This window comes from Malaya genurostris, chromosome 3 (assembly GCF_030247185.1).
Source record: "Malaya genurostris strain Urasoe2022 chromosome 3, Malgen_1.1, whole genome shotgun sequence".
In the NCBI taxonomy this organism is placed as follows: Eukaryota; Metazoa; Arthropoda; class Insecta; order Diptera; family Culicidae; genus Malaya; species Malaya genurostris.
Genome location: NC_080572.1, coordinates 220,336,815 through 220,357,518, shown reverse-complemented (window position 1 = coordinate 220,357,518; position 20,704 = coordinate 220,336,815). Strand labels below are relative to the sequence as shown.

General features: G+C 38.2%; 1 protein-coding gene across 1 annotated transcript in view; it reads left to right on the top strand.

Annotated features, from left to right (window-relative positions):
* Positions 1-20,704, top strand: part of LOC131434612 (uncharacterized) — a 249,858-nt gene that overhangs the window by 86,061 nt on the left and 143,093 nt on the right. The window contains exon 3 of the mRNA XM_058601499.1: positions 12,688-14,425. Within this exon, the coding sequence (XP_058457482.1) occupies positions 12,688-14,425 (1,738 nt within the window). The remainder of the gene's footprint in view (positions 1-12,687; positions 14,426-20,704) is intronic.

Below are 20,704 nucleotides of genomic sequence, written 5' to 3'. Positions count from 1 at the left end.
TATTGTCTCTTTAATAAATAGGATAAAAAACAAAACAAGGTAACTCGTTTGGGAAATTTAACTACAACCAAACTTGTTTAGAGTGGTAATTAGTTTACCTCTCAAGTGCTTCGAACGAAATTAAACGTATCTTCTTTTTTTGCATGGTTTAGTTCATACATACATTTAAAAAAAACTGCAGTTTCTTTCTCGATCGACTTTCACTCTCTAGAGGAAGCCAGCTGGCAGCGTGTTCTGGTCGGAGCTCTAGCTGCGTGTGCCGCAATTTCAATCCGGTTCCTTGAAGCGCACTTTGTTTTCGAGCACTTGCGCATTTATTGCAATCGACACGGTATACCGAATAGCAATAGAAAAGAAAAAGAAGAAAAAACAGATAAACTCCAACGTAGACCGCTGTGTGATGTCAAAATGTAGGCCACGGTACAAACCGGCAACGGTTCCGAACGCTATACGTTCACTTCTCCGTAGCTAAGCATCACTGGCACTGCTGGTGGCAGGCGTTTTTTTCTTCAACTGAGCCAGATAGAAGCTGCAGCATAGCTACCTAGGATGCAAGAGAAAATGTTGCATTTGACCAATCCTTCGGCATTGCTCGGTCCGGGACTGGTTTGTTGGATTTTGACATAGGTGTAGCTTGTCTAGGACTCCCCAGGTGAAACAGATTGTTCGAATGCCGTTGTGTGGGAATGGAAACTTTGATGCTGCGGACATTGAAATCTGGAAAAGTAAAAGGTTTGCGCTTGTTTGCTTATTTTTTTACCATAAACCTAAATTCCTCATATTCGAGTAAAGCACTTTTTCGCTTTTACTCAACGTTTTTCAAATAAAAGTGTTTCACTTTCTTTTTAGTCCAAAAATAAATCCAGCAACTAATTGAATTACCATCGATTTGGATGCAGCTTTGCACACGTCTTTAGTTTGGCAAACCATGTGTTATGCATGTATTGTTTCCATGAAATTGAAGGAAATCAATTGAGCACACCATAAAGATGGCATGAACTCGATGAGAAGACGAATATTGAAAGCCTAAAGACTACCCAAGTAACATTTTTAATATTAATAAATACTTGTAGCTATCTTCAATGCTACATAATAAATCTTGCATTAAAACTTTAAACTCCACGAAAGCCTACTGAAAACCTCTATAAGAGCTTGTTCCTGCCAAGTGGAACATTCTTCATAAGGTTTATAAAGCAAAGTGAAGAATCATCATAAAGCTGCGTTAAAACTTCAAATTCAAGAAAATTTTGAAACCAGCTTTACGATCAACATTAAATTTATTTGGATGGAATGAATTCCACTATGAATAAACTGTCGTTTTGGTAATATTTTTCTTGACTATATGTGTGTCATGTCTGCTTTGAATGCAATCAGTAAGAATTTATTGGATTTTATTTACAAGTTTGAGGCTTTTACCGAACGTAAAAACTTCATGCGCTTTTATTTTTATCGTGAATCTATATATATAAAAATGCAGAGATCATTCTTTGTAATCGCATCACGTAAGAACGGATGGACGGATTGAGATGCTTTTTTTTGTTTGATCAGTTTTTACCCCCACCGGGTTCGTACATCAAAAAAATTAGGAAAACTTACCGGAAAAGTGGGAAAAACCAATAAAGTTATTTTGTATGGACAATGGAATTTTCCACTGAAAAAGCCGCCAATGATTGCTAGATTTACGATTGATGTTTGGCGCGCAACGCGTTGCATAAGTGCTTGACCGTCGAAGGAAAGAATACTAGATCGTTGGAAAATCGTTTGGCGCGCAACGAGTAGTTTTGGTTGGAGATTTTACATGCATGATTGATTTGTAATTTGGAAACACGTGCCCAATAGGGTATCAAAATCATTACTTGCCAAATGACCTTATGGTGGAATGCACATGACTGTTTCAGCTATACAGTAAACAGAAGCACAAGTTCTAATATCATTTACCAGTAGATGTAGTTAGATGAATAATGTTGGCCATCGTGGGCGTGAGTTGAACAAATCAAATTATGTAACGATTTTTTTACGTATCAATGATAGGATTCTGCTGTTGAAATAATGAGTTCAGATGAAAATATTTTCTTGGCATTTAGCATGCTGAAGTTTGTTCAGCCGATTCGGGTAAGTTTTCAAGAGTGGTTTACTTCAAAACGGTCTGCTTAGGATGCTATTCATGACATTTGTAAGCTGCTTAAGACAAATCATTTCATTTTCCGAACTTTGGATTACTTGACGAATTACCATATGCGAATCGTGAATATCATATCTGAAGGAGAAGAATACCATTAGTTGTAAGATCTGCTGTTTTATATATTGGCTTTAACGATAAGAAGAATACTGGTATGATCACTCCTCATGTTCACTCCGCTAGAACAGAATATTGATTCTCAGGACTGAATACTAAGCAAAGCGATGTGATGGCTCGACGAATGAGAGACCTTTTGATACATTTCTTGAACGAATCCATGGACACAATATTTAATAAAAGGGTAATTTGAACTTTCGAATGTCCAAGAATTTTTCATTTTATCGCTAAATCGTTAATCGAAAATTGATCCTGTCATTATCATGCTACGAATATTCATTAAACACGACTAAGTAATATCGCTAGCGGTGAAGCAGGTTATGGACAACCGTTAAAAACCAATTTATTACTTTCGATAATCCCTAAGGATCTGCTACTAAATTTTTAAACGTCTTCAGTACAAGTAAATCTTAACATCCAATGACAAACAACAACCCCCGAGGACTGCTTTTGGATATTTGTGGGATCAATTTAAAGTATTTATCTTGGTCATCTCTTTTCCATCCGTTTATTTGTTTGTTTAGGAGCAAGGGAAAAGCCTGCTGGAGCTGAGATTTTGGTTCTCCTTCTCCAACAGGCATAAAACCTTCTCATCTTTTGTATCAACAGATAACATTTGACCAAATGATACATAACGAAATCTTAGATTACCCTTATTTAAACTACAAAGCTAACTAACAACTATTGATGTCGTCTAATTATCTTAATAAAACTAACGCGAAAAGATTCGAAGAAAACGGGTTTTAATGGATTTACGAAATAAATTAAAATCAAATTCATCAGAGCAAGTATTGAATACGCGAAACATGCTCGAAAACGGTTCATTAAAGCCATAGTTAGTTCTAGCACGAGGAAATCTGAGAAAGGGATTAAACCGCAAATTACGCCGAAGAATATCAAAACTTAGCTGTTGTAGGAGATCTGCACAATCAATACGAGATTGGATTAAGTCCGCGACGAAAACAGCCTTTTGTGTATCACAGCGGACTGATAGCAAATCGAAGTGTATGAGCCTACAACGATTTTCGTAGCTTGGAAGATTCAATGGATCTCTCCAGGGCAAAGCAAAACGAATGAACTTGCACTGAACACTTTCAATGCGTAGCTTATCAGTTTGGTAATATGGTGCCCAAACAACAACAGCATACTTGCGAACTAGAGTGCAATATAACGATTTCAGGCAGTATATGTTATTGAAATTTGTTGAGATGCGAAATATGAAACCTAGCATCTTTAATGCCTTAGATAGGGTATATTCTATGTGATCTTTGAGACTAAGCTTTGAATCCAATAACACTCCTAGATCCTTAATTGATGTCTCCCGTTTTATTACAGCTTGCGAAATAGTGTAATCATACATGATCGTGGTTCGTTTATGAGAGAAGGAGATAACGGAGCATTTAGAGGCGTTCATAACCATTCTGTTGACGTTGCACCAGTTAGAAAATACATCCAACTGTGACTGCAAGAAATTTGAGTCTTTCAGATCTTTGATGAGATGAAACAGCTTGAAATCGTCGGCGAATGATAGCTTCATGCATTGCAATGCGAAATGTAGATCATTTAGATATAGCAGAAATATGAATGGTCCTAGATGGCTTTCCTGAGGAACGCCAGAGCTCACGATGAATGATGGAGTAACGCAGTCGCCAATTTTCAGATATGATTCAATCTAATCCATCATACCATATGTCAAACCTTTAGTTTGAGAGAGATCTACAATCTCTGTTCAATACACTGACTCGAAGGATGAGATGGCAATCGGTGCATTTTAGTTTTTTTGCGTAAGAAAAGCATTGAACATATCCACAGTAATTCTTGATGATATTTCTTTTTCGGGACGAAGTTAATGTGCTGGATATGAATTTGTCGTAATTCGTTTATTGTATCAGGAATCAGGAATCAGAACAAATTGGCTCAAATGGCACGTTCCCCTTGATATTTGGAGATTTGTGCCTTGCCATCAATTTGTTTTTAGCATCATTTTCCCGATATATAAGAGGGAAGGATTGAAAGGAAATGGTAAGGGTTGGACTAGGAGGATGGGAAAAATTGACGACACAAAAACACATAAAAGCAGAAGTAAATTCTGCACCCCTAAGGGATGCCGAACAATCTGCTGAGGATCACATTTAGTGGAAGCAGAAGTAAATTCTGAACCTCTACGAGGTCCCGAACAGTCCGCTGTTAATAAAACCTCCAACCCCCGAGAGGATTTGAAGATCTTACAAAAGCGACACCATTCTGCACTCCCGGAAGAATGCAGAACGATTCGCAGTATGTACGAGCAGAAGTAAATTCGGCACCCCCTAAAAGATGCCAAACAATCTGCTAAACCCTATTTAAGGTAAATACAGAAGGGATTCATTCACTCCAGGAAGAACGATGAACCCTTCTGACTATAGCTCCTTACCACATTGGGTAAGAAACGAGAGAATATTCTTCAATTTTAGCTCCGCATACACAGACTCAACCATGTATGGAGAACCAAAAACCCGGATACGTAGCTGCGTCAATGCGGGACAGTTACATATCAGATGATATGAAGTACCATAATCGCATTCACACAAATCACACGAATAATACTCAGCACGTTGAATAGTAGCCATGTGATAATTGAGTTTGCAATGTCCAGTCAGAGCTCTGACCAGAATACTGCAATGATGCTTGGAGAAATGCAGTAGACACTTTGACATTTTCAGATTTAAATCTGGTAGAAATGCTTTTGTCTGAGCGCAAGTTTGCAAGCTGCGCCAGTAGCTGGCATGTTTGGATACAGCCCAAGAACGAATCTTGTGCTTTATCCAACTAGTTGAAAGTGGTAAAGCTGGTTCAGGACCAACGAAATCATTCGTTGCACCAGCTCTAGCCAACTCATCAGCCCATTCATTTCCAGTAATACCAGAATGGCCGGGTACCCATAAGAAGTAAACAGCATTTGAAATGCTGAGGTCTTCAATTTGAGTTCGACATGCGATCACTAGATTCGACCGTGAGTCATTCGAACTGAGTGCTTTTAAGGCTGCCTGACTGTCGGAACAAAAATAAATTCGCTTACCACAGATCCTCTGCTGAAGTGCCGATTGTACTCCACACAGAATCGCGTAGATTTCTGCTTGAAACACAGTACAGTATCTACCAAGTGAATGAGACTGCTCCAGCCTCATTTCACGACAGTAGACACCAGCACCAGCACGACCATTCAACAGAGAACCGTCCGTATAACAAACTATGTGTTCATCAAGTTGTCGTTCCAGACAACCAGACAACCATTCTTCACGAAAAGGATAGCTCACATTGAATGTTTTGAAAGGAAAACTGCATGTGAGAGTTAGGTCACTAGGAGCGAGTAAATACTCATCCCACGTAACCATTTGAGACCACAAGCGAGTGTGGCTGGTAGCATAATCTAATGGGTTACTGTTCCAAAGCCCTGTAACCTTAAGACGATATGCACAAGATAATGCTTCTTGTTTCAGGAACACATGTAGTGGTTTAATGCACAGTAGCGCCTCTAGAGCAGCAGTAGGAGTTGTCGTGAATGCTCCTGTCATCGCCATTAGGACCATCCTTTGGAGATGATTTAGCTTTGACTGAACTGTCGCGACTTCTCCTTTCTGCCACCATACAAGACATCCATATGCTAAAATTGGTCTAACAATAGTTGTGTAGATCCAATGAATATATCTGGGTTTGAGTCCCCATGATTTTCCAAAAGCTCGTCTACATTGGCCGAAAGCCATGCAAGCTCTTTTAATTCTGAAGTCAATGTGAGCAGACCAATTCAGTTTTGAGTCAAGAATAACCCCGACGTATTTAACTTGTTCGACCACAGTGACCTCTGAACCAAAGAACTGCAACGGACGAGCTCCTGTGATTATCCTACGATGAGTGAAAAGCACCATTGATGTTTTGCCCGGATTTACAGATAATCCAACCTGACAACACCATTGTTCAACAGATCGCAGGGCTTGCTGCATTAAATCAAAGAGAGTGTTAATGCTTATACCGGTCATCAATATATGATAATCGTCGGCAAAACCATAAGTCGGAAATCCAAGGTTATTAAGTTTCCTTAACAAACCATCAGCGACTAGGTTCCATAAAAGTGGGGATAGTACACCACCTTGAGGACACCCACAGACACTCAGCTTTCTAATCTCTGCTTGCCGAAGCGATGAACAAAGAAGTCGATTGCTAAGCATTGCGTGTATCCAATTTGTGATACTTGAAGGTATGCCATGACCACGGGCTGCTTCCAGAATTGAATTGAAAGACACGTTATCAAAGGCACCTTCAATATCTAGGAAAACTCCCAAGCAAGATTGCTTTTGTGAGAAAACTTTTTCAATGTTGTACACAACATCATGTAACAGGGTTGTAGTGGACTTTCCACGCTGGTAAGCATGTTGCATTCCATGTAGCGGATGCAGGCCCAAACTAACATTTCTGATATAGTGATCGACTATGCGTTCCACTGTTTTAAGAAGAAATGAGCATAGACTGATAGGCCTGAAACTCTTCGCTTCCTCATAAGTGTCGCGACCGCCTTTGGGAATAAATTTGACAATTATTTCCTGCCAGGCTCTTGGAATATATCCTGTCGCAAGACTAAAAGTAAGTATTTTCTTCAAAACATGTTTGAAATGTTCATACCCTTTCTGCAGTAACACTGGGAAAACTCCATCCTTTCCAGGAGACTTGTACGGAGCAAAACTCTCAACTGCCCATTTGACCGATTCAATCGTCACAACGCTTCGAGCAAGGGCCCAAGAATCGTAACTACCTGAAAAAGTCTCGGGAAGAGCTGTCGGTGATGGATCCATACATCCTGGAAAGTGAGTGTTAAAAAGATAGTGAAGTACATCACCTTCATCAGACAAGTGTTCACCATCTGAAGTTCTTAAGAAACTGACATTAAAGTCCTTAGACTTCGAAAGTAACTTATTTAATCTGCTAGCCTCGTTGAGACTAGAGACATTTGTGCAGAGGCTTTTCCAACCACTTCGCTCAGACGATCGAAGAGCATTTTTGTAAGCCCTTCGAGCCAACACGAATGCCTCCGACCCATTTCTGCGACGGTGGTTCCAAGCTCTTCTGCATAGTTTCCTTAGTCTAGCAAGTTCAGCATTCCACCAAGGAGTTCCTCTAGTAGCTCGCACAATCCGAAGTGGACAAGCCTCTTCATATGCTGCAACTATGAGTGAGTTTGTCTCGTCGACAACATTTTCCAAATCAATTGGGGTTTCAATTGTTGGTTGGTACCCGTAAAATCTAGTCGCCAAGCCCTCTTCATAGAGGTCCCAGTTGGTAGATTTGGGATTACGATATGTGATAATATCAAATTTAACGTTTGAATGATCAAAGAATATGTACTTATGATCAGACAACGAAGGTTCGAGCTCATCGGAGACGAGCCAATTCACCAACTCATGCGCAATTCTATCAGAGCAGAGAGTTACGTCCAAAACCTCCTCTCTGCCAGATCTCGCAAAAGTTGGACGGTTTCCTGCATTGACTATGTGCAGGTTTGTACTGCTCACAAATTCCATCATATCAGAGCCTCTCGAATTTATATCTGTGCTGCCCCAAATGATATGGTGAGCATTTATGTCACTGCCGATTACAAGCGGTAAATCACTTTTGCAGCAGTATGATACAACCTTTTTGAAGTCATCGCTTGGCGAAGGTTGGTTATGCGGCAAATATGCCGAACAATAGACATATTTCCTGTCTATGCCATCAGTAGTCATACCAACTGTGACAGCACAAATATCCCGAGTTGTGAGCTCCGATATGAGAGAGACATCGAGAGCACTATTTGCAAGTATGCATGCTCGAGGCATTTCACGTGGATTAGTCATTCCGGTCTTGTTAAAGGCAACAAAGACTGGGTTTAACAATTTTCCAACGTAGAAGTTTCCCTTTTGGAAATATGGTTCTTGAACCAAAGCTAAAGAAGCTTTACCTTCTTGCAGAAGTCTGGATAGATTCATAGTTGCTGTACGTTTATGCTGGAGATTGATTTGTGCTACTCTAACCATTATCAATTAAAGTAACGAACACTCCACCTCCAGCACTTACCGTACAACAACTACAAGAAACCAAATATATTGGCTTATAATCGCCTATAGCGAACCATGTAAGGATTTTTTTAAATGTTTTAATCATTTAAATCCCACGAGTTGCGAAGAAAGAAGTCGTCCACTGTGCCAGAGCTTCGCTTAACACAGTAAGGGAAAATCCCAAGATATTCCGTTCACGACTGCATTGTTTAACCTCCTGCAGCCATTCAGCCATCGGCACGGAAATACACCTTGACTTAGGAGTTCCTATTTTTGTGGCCTTTTACGACATGGAACAGGAAACCAGTGGATCAATTCTTGGTAAAAAATAATTCCGCCGGATGCCACACGGCTTACCTGTTTGGTGGACTTATACCACCGGTACAGGTGGACCGTAGCGTTATTCTTAGCCAGTTGGGAAACCGCTACCGACACTACACGGCTATCTAGGCTGCTCAGAGAGGGAAATTGACATTGATGGTCAACTTCCATCGGTGCATTTTAGTTTTTTTGCGTAAGAAAAGCATTGAACATATCCACAGTAATTCTTGATGATATTTCTTTTTCGGGACGAAGTTAATGTGCTGGATATGAATTTGTCGTAATTCGTTTATTGTAAGCCAAGTAATCAGTAAAATAATGGAAAGAAACATTAACGTTTGACAACTCTGCTGTCTGAAAACACAAATTAAAAAAAATATTTTCAGGCGAGACGAAGTTCGACGGGTCAGCTAGTGTATGGATAAAAATAAGAATTATAATTAATCGCCTTGATATAAATACGGTTTTTGCGAAAGTCTCCATGATTTATGAAAATTATTTTCTGTGATTTATCGTCTTTTTTGTATAAAACTATTTCGTGGCGATAAAACTTGTGCATACGTTTTGAAAATGAATCATAAAAATCCATCATACTTCCTCGGTTTTGCATTTCGAAGTTTATTTGATGGCAATAAAGGCTACGGCAAAGAACATCATAATGGCGGCCATTAAATTTTCTGTAATGCAAATTACACTTAATCTAAGAAGCAATAAATCAAATAGCCCACAACAGGAGTATCATAAATGTACTTTAGAACCCTCAAATTTGCTCTGAGTGAAACTGTCATTCAATGAACACACACACAAATCTAGATTTATGAAAGAATTTTACTGGCAATTTTTAAAGGAATATTAGAACGTTTGCATGGTTTTATTCTAGCACAAATTTATTTATTTTTAGTCCAGTTGTTAGTCTAGGTAAAAGGTTTTATAGAAGCTTTAAAAACTATGATATTACTTGTAAAAAGCGACACTTATTATAGTTGTTATAAAACAAGTAGTGATTCAACAATCAATTACAAAACTCCTATAAATTATAATCAAAACCATAAGGCATTCGAATTGTTACTTGGGTAGGCATCGACGTTTGAAGACATTTTTTAGCCAGATCCGTCAATGATGTTGTAAAACATTTAAAAAATATTTGGTTGTATGTATATTAACGGAACTTAAAATAAAATTTGATGGATAGACATTTTTGACATGTGTTTTACAAAATAATACTGAAGTTTGTTTGCAGTTTTTGTAATCCAAAGTGAAAAATTACCTTATTCATTTTTTCTTCAAATATTCCAATTTAGCAACAAGTAAAGTTACAGAGTAACAAATCTCTAAATAATTAGAGGAACGTGCCACTTGAGCCAATTAGTTGTGAAAGTAAGTAAAGTAAGTAAAGTAAGTAAAGTAAGTAAAGTAAGTAAAGTAAGTAAAGTAAGTAAAGTAAGTAAAGTAAGTAAAGTAAGTAAAGTAAGTAAAGTAAGTAAAGTAAGTAAAGTAAGTAAAGTAAGTAAAGTAAGTAAAGTAAGTAAAGTAAGTAAAGTAAGTAAAGTAAGTAAAGTAAGTAAAGTAAGTAAAGTAAGTAAAGTAAGTAAAGTAAGTAAAGTAAGTAAAGTAAGTAAAGTAAGTAAAGTAAGTAAAGTAAGTAAAGTAAGTAAAGTAAGTAAAGTAAGTAAAGTAAGTAAAGTAAGTAAAGTAAGTAAAGTAAGTAAAGTAAGTAAAGTAAGTAAAGTAAGTAAAGTAAGTAAAGTAAGTAAAGTAAGTAAAGTAAGTAAAGTAAGTAGAGTAAGTAAAGTAAGTAAAGTAAGTAAAGTAAGTAAAGTAAGTAAAGTAAGTAAAGTAAGTAAAGTAAGTAAAGTAAGTAAAGTAAGTAAAGTAAGTAAAGTAAGTAAAGTAAGTAAAGTAAGTAAAGTAAGTAAAGTAAGTAAAGTAAGTAAAGTAAGTAAAGTAAGTAAAGTAAGTAAAGTAAGTAAAGTAAGTAAAGTAAGTAAAGTAAGTAAAGTAAGTAAAGTAAGTAAAGTAAGTAAAGTAAGTAAAGTAAGTAAAGTAAGTAAAGTAAGTAAAGTAAGTAAAGTAAGTAAAATAAGTATAGTAAGTAAAGTAAGTAAAGTAAGTAAAGTAAGTAAAGTAAGTAAAGTAAGTAAAGTAAGTAAAGTAAGTAAAGTAAGTAAAGTAAGTAAAGTAAGTAAAGTAAGTAAAGTAAGTAAAGTAAGTAAAGTAAGTAAAGTAAGTAAAGTAAGTAAAGTAAGTAAAGTAAGTAAAGTAAGTAAAGTAAGTAAAGTAAGTAAAGTAAGTAAAGTAAGTAAAGTAAGTAAAGTAAGTAAAGTAAGTAAAGTAAGTAAAGTAAGTAAAGTAAGTAAAGTAAGTAAAGTAAGTAAAGTAAGTAAAGTAAGTAAAGTAAGTAAAGTAAGTAAAGTAAGTAAAGTAAGTAAAGTAAGTAAAGTAAGTAAAGTAAGTAAAGTAAGTAAAGTAAGTAAAGTAAGTAAAGTAAGTAAAGTAAGTAAAGTAAGTAAAGTAAGTAAAGTAAGTAAAGTAAGTAAAGTAAGTAAAGTAAGTAAAGTAAGTAAAGTAAGTAAAGTAAGTAAAGTAAGTAAAGTAAGTAAAGTAAGTAAAGTAAGTAAAGTAAGTAAAGTAAGTAAAGTAAGTAAAGTAAGTAAAGTAAGTAAAGTAAGTAAAGTAAGTAAAGTACCGAATAGCCTGTAGAAGCCGGAAAACGACGCACAATGAGTTTTGGTTCGAATAAATACAATCTACTCATTTTAACAACTAATGTTTTTCTTGGGTTTCAGGAAGTGAATTGATTTACAAAAAATCTATTTTCGGCTGTAGGTTTTGTGTGCCTCATTTCTCGAAAGGACAATATATGAAACATTTGTGGAACTAATTTGATACTATTGTTTCGCTGAAGAAAGCATGTTGATACGGTAAGGCGTTTAAGAGTTATGCAATGTTTTTGAGTTTTTTGAAGGTATTTTTAAAACTAATTTAAATAATTTAAAAAATAACACCCTTCCAATTTTCTCTTAAATTTGTACTTAAATTATGACCTTTCAGGAACCGCATACGACACATTTTTATCGATCTGGCATCTAATGAATATTGATATTTGAAGCATGACTAGTTTTTGATGAAAAAACAATCATAACTTTTTACTTTATGGGGACGGGTATAGTGTGATGGGTAAGTCGATGCCTTTCACGCAGCCCGCCTGGGTTCGATTCCCAACCCCGCACATAGGGTCAGAAAGTTTTTCTGGCCCGAAGAGGCGAATGACCTTAAGGTTAAAACCTCTATAATCGAAAAAAAAAAAAAAAAACTTTTTACTGGTAGTTCATATGAAAACAGCTTGGTTGAGCAAAATTGTGCGCAATGATTAGTTCAACAACTCTTCTAATGACAACTTTTCGGTGAAACGTTTCACAAAAAAGTTAGAACAAAAAAAGTGATATTTCAGGAGCCACCCTACTTTTACTCGGGAAAATTGATGTAACTCGATCAAATGAAGAGCTAGAGAGGTGCTTTTTTCAGCAAAGTTTCTTGCAATAGAATTTCCTACAACTTTATTGTACAATAAAATCATTTTTGAGTACAATTAAGAAAATTAGATTTCAGATTTCAATCTGAATAAGGACCACCCTAGTAACTTTTTTCATCGAAAGGAGCGCCATTTGATTACAAACAACTTTTGTGAAGACACCAACTATAAAAAACTAATATTTAATAGTGAAAATATTTTTGTCACGATAACTTCCCGTTTCGGACCACTGTGCATTGATTACAGCAAGACACACAAAACCATTTACATAATCCCATTTAGCTACAAATGAAAGAGAGCGATAGCATCGCGTTGACTCACGGGGAGGCATGAGATAGGAGCTTGTGAATATTTAGCACTCCAATTTTCGAATACGAATTTACTACTCTAGTTTTCTGAGTACATTTCTTACCCGAGGTAAAAATTGATTAATACTCAACTGATGGATTTTCTTTCTTTCTTTTTCATTATAGCGCGAATACAAACACTGCCGATAGCACGGTTTCTCAACAACCTACCGGTGTGGTAGCTGAACCGGCTGGCAATGGCCAGAAGCGTCCGTCGATCAGCAGTCAGGATACGGGTGTCGGATCGGACGTGGTGGTGGGCAAAGGCACCGGGCGAGAACGTGTAAATTCAACGTCCCACTATTCGACAGAAAAAAGTGGATCCTCGGGTTACTACAGTACAAACATCTACTTCGCCGGCGGATCGGTAGTGGATGAGCATATCTATTACGAGCCGGTGGATCGTGGTCGCAAACAGTCTACGGAGAATGGAGTGACCAAACCTCCGGAGACGGTTCGTAAGAAAGAAGGTATTTTGAAGAACAGTCGAGCCATTCCGGATGCCCCTCAACCTCCGCAGAATGGCCGTCCATTAGAAAAGTATTACTATCCGGCAACGTTGGAGAACGTTCCGAACGAACCGACAGTAATGCGTGCTAAACCGGTTACCAATGAAAAACAGACGGACATTGCCGAAAGTCCGGACGGGCAGATCCCCAGACCGATTTGGCCTTTGGATGCTGATGATTCATTGGCCGATATAAATTTGGAAGCTTTCCGTATGCGACGGAGTAGTCAGCAAAATTTAATTGGGTTCGAAAGTTCCGCGTCATCCAATTCAGATAATGAAATATATTCCGTCAGTCACAAAAATGTGGATGATTCAGCAAAGAACAAATCACAGTACGAAGAGTACCTGGAGTTTCATAACACGCGCAACATTTTGGAACAGATTCGGGGGAAGTTGGACACACTGCTGGAGCAACGGAATGAGAACATGCGGGCAAATGTTGGAAGCGATCGTACGATGCCGACACCGGCGGAAATCGAGCTGGAGGAGAAGATAGCTAATCTGAAGTCGGACCTGGAGGAATATCTGCGTTCTATGAACCAGCAGAATGAGAACGAAATCAATCGGTTCGTGAAGGGAATATCCAAAGATGCCAAAGTGAAGGCGGTGCAAAATGCCGTCGAACATCGAAATCGTTCCCGTGGCTCTTCGGTTCACATGGAGAACGAATACGAAGTGATGGATAATCCAATACCGTACCAATCGTTCTACACGGCGCATCCTCAGCGAACTATGAAACGCTATCCTAGGGAGGACCGCGGTCCAGAAGATCAACAGTCGCATTTCGAGACGATATACGTTCAGGATGGGTTCAACGTGCGGCAACTGAATCGACCTGTTCCGAATCCGTTTGCCCAGGAAGCCCGCACGGCGCAGATTTTGCACAACCAGCAGCAGCATCTACGGGCGATGTGCAGTCAGAAGCGTTACCTTTCTAGTGATGAGATAAAGGTGTGCAATAGTTTAGAGGGTCGTGTGCGAAGACCTAGTCGAGTGTCGATTGAGGTGCCCGACGGTCGAAGAGACGGTGTTCATCTGGTGAACGGTAGTGGTGGTGGGGGTATTTCAGTGGACGGGCGCAGCCGGCGTCAGTCGGAAGTTAGCAATAGCAAACATCTAGGCAAGGGTTCCGATGTGAGTGGTTTTACGTTGCAACGAGTGATTTTGATGGAAAGTTTAGGGAAAAATGGGAAGCTTTTTGGTGATAAAGAGAAGATGCTGCTCGAGTATCATCTCAACAAACCGAGCTACTGGGAGCTGTATTATGGTGCTAATCGTGAGGAGCATAATCCACACCACACACTGATACGGAAGGTTAAAGTTGGAGGGAAAAACGCGATATCGGTTTCATATGTAAGTATTACGCTGTATGTTCCAGTAGTTCAGAGACACTTGAAATCTCCCGTACGTTTTGTTTGATTTATGTTAGATCGTTAACCTTATCCATTTGTGGATATTTGTGTGGTTGTTGTTGGGATGTTAAATTCTTACACCGGCACCGAACGGATCGCACTTACTAACGTTGCTGTAAAACCATCAGTTCTGGGTTGCATTCGGTATTTGCGTGGATCCGTTTGCCCTTGACTGCGTACGGGGTAGACAACGAAATTTATGGTCGACACTGGAAATGCGTCCATGATATTTGGACTGTGGGTGCCAGTGTTCTGTTTAGAGCTGACAGTTCGTGCCTGAAATGCGGGAAATGTCACCTCCTTGCTGTTTCTTGATTTATGAAACTTTTTTTTTATTCCGCGCGTGGTAAGTCGGTGTTTCATTAGTTTGTCGTCTACCAGTAGCAAATTTCACTGGTCCTCAGTTGGCTGTCAGATAAATTGAAATTTAATAAAATTGTGCAATGAAAATGCGTTACCTAGAGTTCCTGTATGCGTTGTTACCGCTGAAACATTGACTCAAACGCATTTGGACTTGTGAGCTTTGTAACAAATTAAAATTAATTTAAATTGTGGTAATCAGCTCACAGTTAGAACTCTGTACTCACTTTTAATAAATTTCCAAAAACAAGTCTCTCAAAAACCGTTGGTCCGATTGATTTGATGTCTTTGGTGATGTTTTTATTATTGGTGCATTATTGGAAAAGTATACGCTGTATTTTTATTTTATTTCGAAAGTTAAGCTCAAAAATCAATTATATCATTAAAGGTATTTTTACAGTTGCTTAAAACTGTGTCGAAGAAAATAAATTATAGTTCCTTACTTCCAGGTGAACTCCTAATAATTTTACGTTTTCATTTTCAAATAAAACTCATTATGTTAAATTCTTACTCCGGCACCGAGAACTAGAATCGGGAGACTGCAGTAAGTTTTTAGGACCAATAAATAGCCAGGCCTACAAATTCGAATAGTTTTCCAATCTGCTTAGGAAATTTCTTACTTATTGTGTCGTCAACTACATGAAGGATAGACAATTTTTTCTTTCATTATCCTGGAAGTCGAATCCGTAATAAAATCAACCTCATTCAATAGGATATTGAGACATCTATTTGAATCAAAGTTCGACCGGTTCAATCATGGTTAGTTTGTTTGGTTATAAGCTGAATGAAAAAAATAATCTTACAGAAGATTACTTAAGTAGATAATTTCCGGTGCGCCATTTACCGGCATTTTGTGATAGACACCTTAAACTTTTACACTAGAACTATCAACATTAGGTATTTTTTTTTATTTGCTGGTGTGTCAACTTGACAGGGCTGGGACCTATAGAGATCTATCTCGCCTGTTAGGTTATGTGTTCGATTATGATATTATTCGCGATTATTATTATATTCGATTGTAAATGGTTTTACAGTGACTTCCGATGATAGTTTCGCGGCGTCGCAACACTGATTCACTCCAGAACGCAAAAAATCTAAATACACAAAATTTTATCGCACTAGTGCGAAGCAACATGCTTACATGCTGAGAGCTCCAACGGAAGTGATTATTAGGTATTTAATAACAAAATTTGAGACTATGACCGAGAGAATGTTTTTGTATTGCATTTCCTAACGTTTACTGTCATGCCATTTCAATCTCACATGTTTAAGACCTTCTAAATATCCATTTCTACAGCTCAAAAATCCACAAGACTTGAGATGGATTTTGAGACGTGGTCCGAGATATATCTCTTACTTCGATTCGTGGAGAACGGAAAGCATCTTCTTAATTTGTAGGTCATAGTAGTTGATGGCCATACAAACTAACTTTAGCGGTCTAAAATTCCAAAACGAAACTCACATCGATTTCTTAGAGATGACCTTAGGTTTGGAAATAGATAACAGTTCGAGGAGGCCAGGTGGATAGGCTAGTAATTGGAGCACTAAACCGTTGATTTTAACTATGGTAGCGATGCTCATGTCCTTCCACAGCGATTTCGGTCTTTAATCAATTTAGTACTTCGGGGACGGGTATAGCGTGATTTGTAAGTCGATGCCTTTCACGCAGCCCACCTGGGCTCGATTTCCAACCCCGCACATAGGATCAGAAAGTTTTTCTGACCCGAAGAGGCGAATGACCTTAAGGTTTTTAACCTCTATAATTGGAACAAAAAAAAATTAGTACTTCAAAAGTATATTACGACAATCCCAGAAAACTGGCATCATGATCTTTCCTACCCTTTCCCGTCCAGGTACTCGTGCCACGACGACTTCGGTCCACTGTCGGGTAATCATTTATTTCTCTGGCATATAATAATGGATCGAGCCAAACATGTACTCGAAGTGCACTTGCGCTCGTCTTTTTAGTCCTAAATAAGTATGTGCGAGATCCAGAGGCAGGATATATTTCTAATTTGCAGAGTCTTGCTCAATTATACTAAGCTCGCGCTCATTCTCTTACCAGTCATCCAGAACAATTAAGTGTCTTATTATTATTGTTGTTTTTTGCTTTGTTTTTAATTTTCATTTTATTTATTTTTGACACTGTTCGCTTCGAATCGAACTTTTTTTGTTTGTTTCTATTTCTGATTTCGGGAGGGGTCACATACCGGTAACAAACATTCAGAATTCAGGAGTTTTGTATGGAATCATATTACTTTTCATTTGAACCTAGGTTCGTAAAAATCGGTCAAACCATCGCTGAGATAAGTGAGTTTGTCCCATTTTAGAGTTTGTGACCTCTATTCTCGGAATCGCAAGCCGGATACTGGTACCGGAATGGATACGTTTGGCCGTCAACTGACAAGGCCTATCGTTTGGAACTAATTTAGGCCTTCAGTAACTCTATTTTTCCGTGTTTGCATCACTGCTCTGTAACACTGCTTGAAATGTTCACTACTCTTTATCCTATAATTCCGGAACCGGAAGTCAGATCTACAGGGTGATTTTTTAAGAGCTTGAGAACTTTTTTAAACAATAAAACGCATAAAATTTGCAAAATCTCATCGGTTCTTTATTTTAAACGTTAGATTGGTACATGACATTTACTTTTTGAAGATAATTTCATTTAAATGTTGACCGCGGCTGCGTCTTAGGTGGTCCATTCGGAAAGTCCAATTTTGGGCAACTTTTTCGAGCATTTCGGCCGGAATAGCCCGAATTTCTTCGGAAATGTTGTCTTCCAAAGCTGGAATAGTTACTGGCTTATTTCTGTAGACTTTAGACTTGACGTAGCCCCACAAAAAATAGTCTAAAGGCGTCAAATCGCATGATCTTGGTGGCCAACTTACCGGTCCATTTCTTGAGATGAATTGTTCTCCGAAGTTTTCCCTCAAAATGGCCATAGAATCGCGAGCTGTGTGGCATGTAGCGCCATCTTGTTGAAACCAAATGTCAACCAAGTTCAGTTCTTCCATTTTTGGCAACAAAAAGTTTGTTAGCATCGAACGATAGCGATCGCCATTCACTGTAACGTTGCGTCCAACAGCATCTTTGAAAAAATACGGTCCAATGATTCCACCAGCGTACAAACCACACCAAACAGTGCATTTTTCGGGATGCATGGGCAGTTCTTGAACGGCTTCTGGTTGCTCTTCACTCCAAATGCGGCAATTTTGCTTATTTACGTAGCCATTCAACCAGAAATGAGCCTCATCGCTGAACAAAATTTGTCGATAAAAAAGCGGATTTTCTGCCAACTTTTCTAGGGCCCATTCACTGAAAATTCGACGTTGTGGCAGATCGTTCGGCTTCAGTTCTTGCAGGAGCTGTATTTTATACGGTTTTACACCAAGATCTTTGCGTAAAATCTTCCATGTGGTCGAATAACACAAACCCAATTGCTGCGAACGGCGACGAATAGACATTTCACGGTCTTCAGCAACACTCTCAGAAACAGACGCAATATTCTCTTCTGTACGCACTGTTCGTTGGTTGGTTGGTTTAATGTGATTCTGGAGGTTGCTTTGAAGCCGTGGGCAGACAAACATCTCGGTGGCAGACCATGGACGTTTCAGCAGGACTCGGCACCGTCTCACAAAGCTCGAGTGAACCAAGAATGGCTGAAAAACAACGTTCCGAACTTCATCACGTCCACACAATGGCTCTCGAATTCACCAGATGCGAATCCAATGGATTATTCTCTTTGGGCCATTTTGGAGAGCAAAGTCCGAACTAAAAGATACACCAGTCTCGAGGCGCTGAAAAAAGTTTTTGTCCGCGAGTGGGCCAAAATACCTGCAAGTCACATTCGCCCAAACGAAGCAACTCCTTCGCTCTCTCAAGTCATCAAGTCAAGGCAAAAGGTGGTCATATCGAGCAAAAGTGAATTGATTCTGAATTTTGTATTATTTTTACACATTTTGTACTTTGAATTAAGTAAAAGTAATTTTCCAAATTGAATTTATGACCTTTTTAATTGGTTACACTTCGAGTGCCGGACCCTGTAGAAAGGTTATGCAATCACTGTGAAAAACGACTTTTGAACTGAGGGCCAAGCGTCATATACGTTTTTTTTTGCACCAACTTTTTTGGGAGATGGCTGAACCGATTTTCACTTAGATTTAAATAAAAAGTCTTGTGGTCCCATACCAAATTCCTGAATATTATACGGATCCGACTTCCGGTTCCGGGATTATGTGCAAAAAAATGTGAAAATAAGTGCACCATAAGTCGGAGATGGCTGAACCGATTTTCACAAACTTAAATTCAAATGAAAGCTCTGACTTCCGGTTCCGGAGTTATGGGGTAAAATGTGCAAAAAAATGAAAATATATTTTCTAGCTTTTCTCATTGATGGCGCGACCGATTTTCACAAACTCAGGTTCAAATGAAATGTCCTATGGTCTCATACGGAATCTTTAAATTTCATCCGAATCCAACTTCCGGATCCGGAAATGTAGGGCAAATTGTGTTAAAAATTTTATTCCATCACTGAAAAGGGCGGAAAAAAAAAGTTTTCAAAATCGACCTCAAATCTTCTCCAATTGATAGTTTGATAGTAGACGGTCAAACAAACCGATTTCGGCTATTCTCTCAAGAATCGAAGAAATTTATTTTGAAGAATATCACAGTATTATATAAGATAGTATGATTGATATGAGAAATGCATCATTACACCACTAGGTGGATAAAAACAGTTTTTTAATGGCTGAATAATTTCGAAACTGGAAGTCGGATCCAAACAATATTCAAGAACTTTGTATGGAACCACTGAGGGCTTCAGGGAAACCTACATCTCTAGCAGACTATGTGATCAAACCACGTTTTCCGGTACCTGTACATCAAATCTGCTCCGAAAATTTTCATATTGTAAGTGTATGCTATTGTAAGTGTTTGATTTGATTTTGGAATGACCTCAAACATTGTTTTTCGACTCCTACTCATCACATCCATTCCGAAAATATTCATATGATTGAGGTTTTGAAACATTCACTGCCTAAACTTTATTTACGAAGTGAATTCCAAATACCGTAAACTTTTTTCATGAATTAACTCCGTTTACAAGCCTCCGCTTAGTAAACGATGAAAATTTCAATTATTGGTTGATTTTCAATCCAACTCACTCAGGCTATATCAGCCTTTAGTTTCAAAAAAGTGATCAAAAGCCCAGTATCATCGGTATATACTTCCAAGATAGTACAACTGATACTCACAAACTTAGTTCAATAAGAGGGTTTAGAAACCCATAAACTGCTATTGAATTTTATACGGAACTTACAACCGGTACCGGAATTACAGTGGGATGATTATTTAAAATTTCCAACGATCATACTCAAAAAAGTTTTAAAATTTTCGAAACTGGTTCAATGACCAGCCAAATTTTGTTCGGTTTTCGGAGTTTTGGAAACACCGTAATGTTGTCGTTGGAATGTTCTTTCAATAAGTTTCGGCCGCAGTATGACAAGTGGCACCATCCTGTTGAAACCACATAATACGAATAACCTCTTGAATAAACTATCGACCTGTTCGGTTTTGAAATGCTATAGGGTAACGGTATCCCTATTCATTTCAGCTCCAGTAGTCATATCGTATACGAAAACCACTAGTTAGAGTGAGATCTGATATCTGCTTTCTCTGCTCGATAGATTGACTTTAAGAGTGAGAAGATGAAATTGGGATCACACGCTTCGAGTTTTCGCGTCGCGTAAACAGCAGTATTAAACAACTACTTTTTCTGTCGTATTGATTCTTAGAGACGAAGCAAAGATACAGTTTTCGATTTATCACAATTCATTGATTCAGTAACCTTCGGTAATCA